The following is a 10,609-nucleotide window of genomic DNA, read 5'->3' as shown; positions in this document are numbered from 1 at the left end:
ATGAGTGCATCAGAAAGCTTTATCAACATCAGTTTTGGAGGATGTCATGGGTACTTCCCCAATGGTATCTAGCAACACAGTAGGGTATTGTGACTCAGAATTCCTGGCTTGTACTTCATCTGTGCCACTGATTCAGTGTGATACTTTGGAAATCAATTTAAACACAGATACAAAATTCCTTTTATTAGAGAGGTTCTAATTTATACATTTTTAGCTGCTGTTATGTACTTAATTAAAAAGTCCTTCAATCGAGAGATGTGCATCATTTCTTTCATGGTTGTGTCTCTGCTTCTCAGCTGAACCACTCCATTCTCCAGCGTAGCATCACTGATCAAGATTGTGAAGAGGACACTCATCTCATCATACCTGCCAAAGAACGAGCACTCATCACTGCTGTTACAGTATTGTTGCCTTGGTGTGTGGCAGACTTAGATTGGGGTTATATCCCAGAGCAATATGTATATGTTCAAGTTTTGCATGTAGTTCTGTGTCCAATATGAAGATGCCTATTTTCTTACTTTCAGCTCCTTGATCTTCTCTAGTTAACTGCAATAAGTTATTAGATTCCTTTGCAATAAAAGGGGAGTTTTATTTAGTAACCTACAATAGGGACATTTTTCACAGGAGAAAAATGTTACCATTTCTCCAATATTTACTAGCTGATCAGCCATACTTTGAAGAGTATTGTACAAGAACATGACTTATTAACTTTGCTATGTTAAAACAGTATGTGTTTGTTTCTTGCTGAAAACCTCTATTAAAGTTAAGAGAAAAGCACAAATCAAGATTTTTTTCTTTTTACTCCTTAATCTACTTATGTTTTGTAGGTTGATGTGGGCCAGTTCTAGCAAACTTAATTGGCATGAGCAATTCTTACTCCAGGGGTAGGCAACCTATGGCACGCATGCCAAAGATGGCACGCTAGCTGATTTTCAGTAGCGCTCACACTGCCCGGGTCCTGGCCACTGGTCCAGAGAGCTCTGTATTTTAATTTAATTTTAAATGAATCTTCTTAAACATTTTAAAAATGTTATTTACTTTACATACAACAATAGTTTAGTTATATATTATAGACTTATAGAAAGAGACCTTCTAAAAACATTAAAATGTATTACTGGCACGCAAAACCTTAAATTAGAGTGAATAAATGAAGTCTCGGCACCCCACTTCTGAAAGGTTACCGACCCCTGTCTTACGCAGTAGGACTGCTTGTGTGAATGAGAATTACTCAAGCTGGTATCCGTTGCAGGGCTGGGTTCTATATAACAACAGTTTCAAATCAAATGACTTAAGAATGAAATGCAGAAGTCAGTCCAGATGCAAAATTGGATGTAAACTGGTTCAGTAGATTTATGATTCACTCTAAGAAACTACAGTTTTCAGATGGGATTTCCTGAATGGTTTATTATTAGCAACTGAAGAGCAAAAAAACAAACAAACAAAAAACAATAGTTGAAGTATGAAAAATAAAAGTTTACTGAAATCCCTCATTTTTTTAAAGTGAACTAATTCAAGGGTTTTTTTAAATGCTGTTAGAGATATCAAGTCTCAATCTGTATTTCAGTACCTTCAGTGATTTGGTTACTGTACCTGATGACTTTATACTGAAATCACATTCATTTTTGCTACTTTAAGGAAAGCCATCTTTCCACTTGACATTTTATTTTTTTCTTACTTTGCATAGAGTTGCTCCAGGGGTGTGTGCATGGTTTCAAGATACCCAGGCCACACAGAGATTCCTTTCTCTATCAATTCGTTGAACAGCCCCTGACACACCTAAGAAAAAGGACAGTCTTAAGAGGTTTAAAATGTTGGGAGAAGGAGCGATACAAATTGTAGTATCTGTTTGATATCAAAGCTCGTTTATAAATTAACAGAAACATGCACTCAGAAAAGAGAGCACTACTGCTAAGAGATCTTCATGGTTATATGTAGTTCCCCATATGTATATCTAAATAAAAAGGTCTCCCCCCCCCCCGTGTATTTCTTACATAGACATCACTAACTTGAAAATTGCCCCAGTCAAGTCTTCATCTGAAGATTTCCTCCTTACCATTGTTACCCTTAAGACTACTATGGAAGATTAAACAAATGTAGTTTATATACAGAATAAACTCCAAAAATATTAGTCAATATTACTTTTCTATTAAATACAGCTTGAGGAAGAGCAGACATTAAAGCCTGGATGTTTCTGTTCCCCAACTCCATGTGGGATTAATCACAGTGGAACAGATGTGTCCACTGCTCCCAAATCCACATTCCACAGGGCACCTCCTAGCATGCAGGGAATATGGATCTCTGCAGGGGCTTCCTAAATCCTGCACAGTGAAAATGCTGTTTCACTGGAGTGAGGGCACTTCATGCCCATGAAGGAGAAGCAGAATCTTCCTCACATGAATAGAAGGTTTTAAAAAACGTCAATATGAGATTTACAGCACAAGACTACATGTAACTCCAACTCCCACAATTAAATGCTTAGTTTCAACACACCTGTCTCAGCTCCATTGTTGGGCCTCTTCCCACGTCCAAAGCAACTTTTATTGGTGTTAAACAAGGGTGAAGCTTAAGTACCTAACAATGTTGCAAGAAACATGTTACTGGGCATTTACATTAAATACATGAAACAGAACTTAAAAAAAAGTGTATTAGGGTGGATTTTATTTAAATCAAGTTGATTTAAATCACTAGTCAGGAAGACTTGATTTAATCATGGATTTCTACATAAAAGTGCATTCTTCTTGGTTGTTATAACCTGAATACATATTCTTCACAGGTAGAGAAACTTCATTAAAATATTCTCAAACTGGGTCTCTTACCGCCTGCTGCCATTATAGGTTTTCCCTTCTGGTAAGAGAATGGTATGGTAGATCTCAAATCAATGAAGGCTACACTCACAAAGACCTCAAGACTTCTGAAATATGCTGTTCAAACAGTTTCACATTTGTTCCTACTGCTTGTCCCTCCCTTCTCAAATTTATCTCCAGACTTCTTCTTCTTGTCCAGATCTATTCCACCCCCAACAATCTTCTATTCATTGAACTTTTTGAAACTTTCCGCTTTTAGAGAGAGGCAAGGGATTGACTCTATGTACACAATTTTGCAGAGGGACAATAGGGTTGAGGTCTTATTTCTCACCTCTATATATTATTTATTTTAAAACATTTTTGCTGTTAACAAGCATATTATCTCTGGAGACACAAATCCACAGTTTGAGAACTGCAAAACTAAGTATCTCTGATGGTATCTTCTAGACTGAGCACTGAGTCCCATTGGGTAGATAGAAAGATTAACCTAAGTAATCTATACAGAAGCCCCTGGAAGCCAATAAGATTGGGTCCCTAATCCATTAACTACTGGAACTCATTTACAAAAATGTTTCTTAAACATTACATGAATATATAGTCTCATACTATAGAATTAGAATTTATAATCCCTATTCCATGATGAAATATCTTTGAGCTATAATGTATCTTTAGATGGATTTTTTTGATAAAATGCTTTTTGAAGAAAAAAGCAGATTTAAATAGAAAAAAAAAATTGAGTTTTTATTTATTTAAAAAAAAAACATTGATTTTTATCCACCCTGAGGAATATTAAACTGTACTTAAGTTTTTGAAATAATGAAAAATAAATGCTTAGTTAGCAAATATATTCAATATGTACAGTCTTGTGTTCCAGACTAGAATAAAGCGAGCCACATTTGATATAACACTCAGACTGTTTTAGTTTGTAGCTTCCTAGTAAGACTATTTTCACAATCCTGACATACACTAAAAGAAGTCACCTTTCTTTGAAGAGTTTTCTTTCTTGTTAGAGAGCTCTCTGTGAGTTGCAGAGAATCACAAAGATACGCTAGCACTCCTTGGTCCAAATTGCCACTCACAGACAGCACATGAGGAATAACATTCTTCCTTCCATCCCGGCCCTGCAGGAGAAACACCACAACAGAAATGCACTAAGTAACAGTCCTCAAAAATAAATAGTGTATTTAAATGAATGAACACAAGAAGGCACCAATCCCAAGATGGATTCCCTCAATGTACATTTAAAACAAACATATATTAAAGAAGAACAAGCAGGAACAACCTCACAACATACGGCAGTATCTAACTGAAGCTTGTAGTGAGAGAGAACCTTCCTTAAATACTGCCTCTGAAGCAACATCTCACCAAAAGCCCTCCCAGAAGATAAGCCTTACAACAGCGGTTCTCAAACTTTTTTTTCCATGGACCACTTGAAAATTCCTGAGGGTCTCGGCGGACCACTTAATGATCTTTCCAAATGTTGTTTGTACCGTTAACTATTTTAAAGTGTTTTGGATAAAAGCGCTATATTAAAAAAAAAAAAAAAAAAAAAAAAAAAAAACACACACACACACAATTAACTTTTTTTGTTCAACAAATAAAAGCACACAACTCATCTTTTAATATCAATAGTCTTACCTTGCTAATGTGATGGATGTGCCCTCTCTCCCCCGCCACGACAGACCCTGAGCTGGGGCTGGGAAGGAGGGGGTCTCTCCCTGGCAGCCACAGCCCTGGAGCTGGGGAAAGTGGCCTCTTTATCTGGCCGCCAAAGCCCTGAATATCCCAAATTCCCCCAACAGCCTCTTCTCACCCCACTGCCCCCTCCCACCTACCCCCTATTGCCCCCAAGGCCACCACCTCACCTTACATGTGCATCTTCTCCAGAGTACAGGCACCTAATTAGTGGAGCCACGCCTGCGCCTTTCCACTAATTAGGTGGGTGGCCACCCAGGCATGCACCTTAGAGGGAACTATCTGTGGATCACTGAATGGAGCTTGCGGACCACAGTTGGAGAACCTCTGCCTTACAACAAGGCAGGGATTTCCGACCCAGGCAATTGGGTTCAGAAATGAAGGACTCCTCAAAGAGAATACCTTGCCAGGAGCCTCCTCTTTTTTACACCAAGGGGCTCCAGCTTGAGCATCTCTGTTGATCTCAACTGTAGCAGAATAGCAGGGGAAAAGAGGAGGTCTCTCGGGTTTCATATGTCAATGCCAAAGCCTTAAACCAGTGCTTCTCAACCAGGGGTCCAGGGCCCCCTGGGGAGCCGCAAGCAGTTTTCAGGGGTCCACCAAGCATGGCCAGCGTTAGATTCACTAGGACCCAGGGCAGAACGCCGAAGTCCTGCCACACAGGACTGAAGCCCGGGGCACCGAGTCCCACTACCCGGGGCTGAAGCCAAAGCTTGAGCAACTTAATTTCGCAGTGCCCCCTGTGGTGTGGGGTCCTGGACAACTTGCTTGCTATCCCCCAATGCCAGCCTTCGCTTTTATATGCAGAAAAACAAATTGTTGTGGCACAGCTGGGCTCTGGGGTTTATAGCATGGGGGAGGGAAGAAGCTCAGAAAGAAAACGGTTGAGAACCCCTGCCTTAAACCGCACATGGAAAGGCAACTAGTGCAGACCCTGCAGCACCATGGAACATGCTCACAATAGAATACTCTACTTAACAAATGAGTACCACAATCTGAACTACCGTTCCCTACACTGTTCTGTCAACGTACCTCAAGTCTAACTTCAAGGATCAGCTCTGGAAGTCAGAGAATAGTTTGGTTTCTATGCTCATTCTCTGGCCTTCTATCTGCTTTTGAGACCTGATAAGATCATAGTCCAAGATCGCTTGGGTGCAGGCTAACAACCACTCACACTGCCTTTGTTTCAAAAACAAAATTTTATTTCCATGTTAATAAACTGGATCACACCAAAGCAAGATTTGTATCTCAGAAGGTTTTCCCAGTGAGCAATATTTTAAATATAATAAAATTAACTGAATCTTACATGTAATTTTGATTTATTCCCTGGATACATTTGTAACAGTTCATTATCTCCTAGACTCTGCAACGTTTCTATTGGTTCCTTTCCCCAAGGAAAGCTGTAGTACAAATTATTTCCTTTTCTTCCCTCTTTATCTTGAAAGTCGCTGCTGCTGAAGTTGGATGGGCCTATCGCAAACTGGAAATTAAGAGATTTAAAATGTCCACTTATTGTACATATTAACTGAATTGCAAATGGTAACAACTCTCTTAAAATATAGATGCAAACCCACTGGCCTGTGACCATTTAAGAACAGCTTTTAGAATTCCGAAATGCTATATCAGTTACAGCACACAAGCCTCAAATCACTCAGAACAGAAACCCAAACTAAAATGGTGTTTTCCAATTCCCATTATAAACAGTTTGACAGTGTTGTTAGATACTCTTACACAGTTTCTCTATTTTACCCCATAAGTGGTTGCAGTTCGGAGGTAGATATCTGGCAATATCATTCTATATCACCCCTAAAAATGCCTTTCCCCCCATAGAACATAAATGCTATAAGAGGCAGCCCAATGTTTTCTAGCTTAAAGAGCAGTAATGATGAAGTGAATATCAAATACCTTTCTCCACCACTGGAGCCGCTGGCGTAACCAGTAATCAAGCCACTGTCCTGCAGTTCTGGCGGAGCTAAACCATACAAGGGAAGACATTGTCCTTTCGCCTATTCTTTAAACAATAGCAAGGGGCAGCAAGTTAACTCCTTCAAAAATAATAAGGGAAAAGCAAGAGACAGCATTCAAAAAGATATCCAAAATGAGCTTGCATTTGTTTAGTTTAAATATAAACAGAGGTTTGTCAGTTTTCATTACTGTACCTTGCGATGTTGTCATTTTGAGGCTCAATGTCCGGAACAGGATGAAAACATACTCCAACCTGAGCAAGTCCACATGGCAGCCTCTTGTTTACCAATTCTAGACAATTAATATATTGCTGTAGAGCACCTGTCATGAGACAAATCATCTATTTCTGCAGTTCTAGAAAGTATTTTACGTTTTAATTATAATAAAAATTAAATTCTAACTTATCTAAAGAACAGTTAAAGCACAGACATTTAGCAAGAAGGGAGAACAAAGGTAAAAGCAATAAGACCACAACTTGATAATTACCATACATTAATTATAGTATTTTGCATGTACCAGCTCTGCCATTTGGACTGCTGTTTCTGAGATAACTGGTGAAAAATTCAGTTCCCACAGGCCCATCTCCAATGTTGACAGAACAGTTAACGGTCACATACACATTTAGGCATCACAAGGCATGATTACATTGCTTCAGGCTGTGGCTACACTCAAAACTTCAAAGCGCTGCCGCAGAAAGTGCGAGTGTGGTTGCGCGCCAGCGCTGGGAGTACTCCACCTCCACGATGGGATTAGTTTACGGCGCTGGGAGCGCTCCCAGCGCTGGGGCACTGTTTACACTGGTGCTTTACAGCGCTGTAACTTGCTGCACTCAGGGGGGTGTTTTTTCACACCCCTGAGCGAGAAAGTTGCAGCGCTGTAAAGCGCCGGTGTAGCCAAGCCCATAGTACCTGATGAGGACACAAACTTGTAACACACTGAGGCAACATCACAACAGGAAATTGCAACTGGTAAATCATTTTAACAGATTAATCTTATCCAGTGGGATAAATACAAAGAGGTAACCCACCTGCCTTTGGCTCCCAACCAGCAGATAATGAGAGATGATATCATGCCTGCAATTTCTAAACATATTGTTCATTGGGGATAATAAGACCAAGAACGTACCATGAAGAAGGTCCTCTCGCAGCACCCCAGACATCCCTAGCACCTTTTCCAGAGCTGCAGTTATCTGCTCTTTGTTTAATTCTTTATTCTGGAAGATTTCACGCAGCTTTCCAACCTGTATCAGCCTGAAAGCCTCCCCTGCAGGCAGCATGCCAGCTCCTGGAGCACGATGTAGCAAAGAATCCACTGCAAACACCTGCTCCCTGGAAACCACCACCGAGGCCCACCACTGGGCTGCCAAGTTCTTCCTCAGCTCCATCCCCAGGGGCCCAAGGCCTGGGTGGCAGCCCCTCAGGTAAGAGTCCCAGGTGAGTGTCTGCTGCTGGTCCCCTCTTAGAAAGTGCCTCCTTTGGCACACATCCAGCAGCACCTCACTGCCCTCCCAATGCTGCCCCTCTGCACTGTTGCAGGGCCCCCCCATATAGGGCCGCAATTGGGCAAACTGGGGCCCCAGCGCAAACCTGAGGGACCGCATCTGCACCCCAGGGACCCCCACCGCAGGCCTGGGGGGCCCCACCTGCACCCCAGGGACCCCCACCACAGGCCTGGGGACCCCCACCTGCACCCCAGGGACCCCCACCACAGGCCTGGGGACCCCCACCTGCACCCCAGGGACCCCCACCGCAGGCCTGGGGGGCCCCACCTGCACCCCAGGGACCCCCAACTTGTGCCTCAATTGGATCTTGGAGGCGCCCACGTCAGGCCCAGGATGCCTCCCCTTCGGGGGATGGTTGGGGTCCAGGACCCCAACCCGAGCCCTGCCCCAAAGCCTGACCCCCGAGCAACCGCTCAGCACCATGGTGGGCCCGAGAGCGCCCGGGGCGTGAGCGGGAGGGAGGAAAGGAGAAGAGGCCCCGACGTCCCCCAGGACGCGCACGCGCACTGGCTCGGGAACGGGCGCTGCGGCAGGCGAACTCAGCTACCACAGCGCGCGGAAGAAGAGCGCTCTAGGACGTGCGTCCTATGCTGGGCAAGGTCACGCGCCCAGCGCATGCGCAGTAATTCCCCTGCGCCTGTCCCCTACTGCTCAACTTGGAGGCCCAGCTCTTCACTCCCTTGGGTTGGGTCAGCTTCCGCCGCGCTCGCGGCACGGGCAGTGGGTCCCTGGTAGAGCGCCGGCACCCGGGGGGGGGCCCGGAACCGTGAGGCCCCGCCCCCTGTCCCCCCTCGAGGCCGTCCTAGCCAGGCCGGAAGCTGGAGCCGCGCAAGGCGGGTGCAGGGTCCGGGGCTCCCCACCGTGGCCGGGCTCCTTGGGCGGCTCTTTCCACGGTCCGGCTCCTGCTTCCGGCCTGGCCAGGGCCCGGGGGGAGCAGCGGGGGGGGGGGGCGTCCCCTCCCCCACCGGAAAGAGGCTGGTGCCTCCAGCAAGGAGCTGATCACCTTATCAGCCCCCCCCCCCCCCCAACGCAGCCCCGGTCTGAGGCTTGCAGGGGGGGAGCAGGACAAAGCAGTGGGCAGACATGGCCCGCCCCCTTGGGAGGCTGTGCCCCCTCCCAGTACCATGCCTGGCTAACCGTGCTGGCAGGTTCAGGGCGATTTGAATGTTTGCCGTTTGAAATGACACTTTAATCTATAATTTGATGATTATTTTTTTTTAATTAAAAGAAAAGCCCAACAGTAGTGGTGTTTTTTCAAGCCAGCAGGAAACATCTGTCTCTGATAAGGAAACACCTTCAAGCATGGGTCATTATGAATGGAGCACTTGGCTCTGATCCCATGTGAATCCCCAGTTGACCCCATGGGACTCTGTGCAGGTATTAGCACCCAGCTGCATAGATCTGATTATAGGACTGAAACCTGAGGCTACTTCCTACTGTCTTGAGGCTGTTGTGCCAACACCTTCACCTATTGTGAGACCACAACATTTTCTGACAACCCTTCTCTGCCTTCCCCTCCATCATGGGCACACATTCATGCATGGGCAAATGAGCCAGGAGATGGGAGTCAAATCACAACTTTCCAAAGAGGCTTTGGGTGATGACAGCTGTCATCTACTGAGTTTAAGTGCAAATAGGACTATGGAAGGAGAATCTGGGATGGTGCTCTGAATCTAGACACATAAGTCACGTGAGGCCCCTGGATGCACAAAGCCCAGTGTGGTCACAAAGATAGGAGATGTTTGCTGCAGTTCGTGTCAGAGCAGCATTGTTATATAAAAAGGCCTCTAACAGAAAGGTTCCCTAGGCAATAAAAGAGGGTTAAAACAGCATAGATGGGAGGGACCTAATGTTCTGCTGTAGGCGTGTGTGTCCGAGGTGAGGGAAGGTTTGTCTGCTAGTTCTGCTAATGAGCTCCCAACTGGCAGTCTGACTCAACAGCATGGCAGTGGAAATTTCCATACATGCAGCAGCGTTTCCTAATCATGGATTTAAACTAGTTCCAGTAGGTGGAGCTTAATGAGTAAGCATTCAATGTGCTGTGCATGTTATGAAAAATTCATGTATGTTTAAGTCTCACTGATTCAGAATAATCCCATCATCCACAGTTGCCAGCTTTACAGGCTAGAAGAGCAACAGAGTGAAAATAAAAGATTGACAAGAATTGTTACTAGGTCACTAGGTCAACCTGATAAGTTACACGGCTAAGCAAAAGAAATCCAGTTTAACATCCTATCCACAGTAGGATCAGAATCCTGCTAGTTACAATGGTATTTACAAATGAGAGTTGTCAATAGCTTGGTTCTAGAAAAAGGCAAGGATAGTCTTTGTCTGAGAATCAGGAGTCATATTCTATACTACAGTTCTTAGTGGGAGAAAAAAAATCCCATTTATTCCCATTGAGGAACCCCTGTTTGAACCTTGCTAGCAACAAGCATTTTTTGATTAATTATAACAGTTAAAGTTAACAGAGTTCTGAGCCCATTGTGAGCGGGAGCTAAGTAAATAAACCCATGGTAAAACTACACCTGACCTAGATACCACAACTTGTGTGGCATAGCTTGTGCTGTCTATGGAATTGTCTGCTCTACAGGCTGTGTGCAAGGAAATCCTTATCATAGACAACAGTAACATAACCATAGAC

General features: G+C 44.0%; 1 protein-coding gene across 2 annotated transcripts; it reads right to left on the bottom strand.

Moving 5' to 3' along the window:
- Positions 1-168: 168 nt before the first annotated feature.
- On the bottom strand, positions 169-8,919 carry POLG2 (DNA polymerase gamma 2, accessory subunit). Of its 2 annotated transcripts, none has more exons than XM_054047970.1 (8): positions 7,590-8,919; positions 6,659-6,785; positions 6,405-6,510; positions 5,806-5,979; positions 3,785-3,925; positions 2,491-2,571; positions 1,676-1,776; positions 169-366 (listed from the first exon to the last, which is right to left on the bottom strand). In XM_054047970.1, exons 1-8 carry the CDS (start codon positions 8,386-8,388, stop codon positions 201-203), a joined length of 1,695 nt encoding a protein of 564 aa, XP_053903945.1. In that variant the 5' UTR covers positions 8,389-8,919; the 3' UTR covers positions 169-200. The 2 variants fall into 2 exon arrangements, with proteins under 2 accessions (XP_053903945.1, XP_053903946.1); XM_054047971.1 differs by having other exon boundaries at positions 6,659-6,755; positions 7,590-8,908.
- Between the last annotated feature and the right edge of the window lie 1,690 nt (positions 8,920-10,609).

This window comes from Malaclemys terrapin, chromosome 13, assembly GCF_027887155.1.
Source record: "Malaclemys terrapin pileata isolate rMalTer1 chromosome 13, rMalTer1.hap1, whole genome shotgun sequence".
In the NCBI taxonomy this organism is placed as follows: domain Eukaryota; kingdom Metazoa; phylum Chordata; order Testudines; family Emydidae; genus Malaclemys; species Malaclemys terrapin.
The sequence above is the reverse complement of the archived record's forward strand: the minus strand, read 5'-3'. Positions and strand labels throughout refer to the sequence as shown.

What these genes read in the sequence shown, in the direction of transcription:
- POLG2 (XM_054047970.1), bottom strand. Translation starts at nt 8,388, where the DNA reads ATGGTGCTGAGCGGTTGCTCGGGGGTCAGGCTTTGGGGCAGGGCTCGG. An exon ending in CAAAATGACAACATCGCAAG is followed by an intron (nt 6,511 to 6,658) that starts GTACAGTAATGA and finishes TATTGTTTAAAG; the next exon opens with AATAGGCGAAAGGACAATGT. An exon ending in GGAATAAATCAAAATTACAT is followed by an intron (nt 3,926 to 5,805) that starts GTAAGATTCAGT and finishes TTTCTCCTGCAG; the next exon opens with GGCCGGGATGGAAGGAAGAA.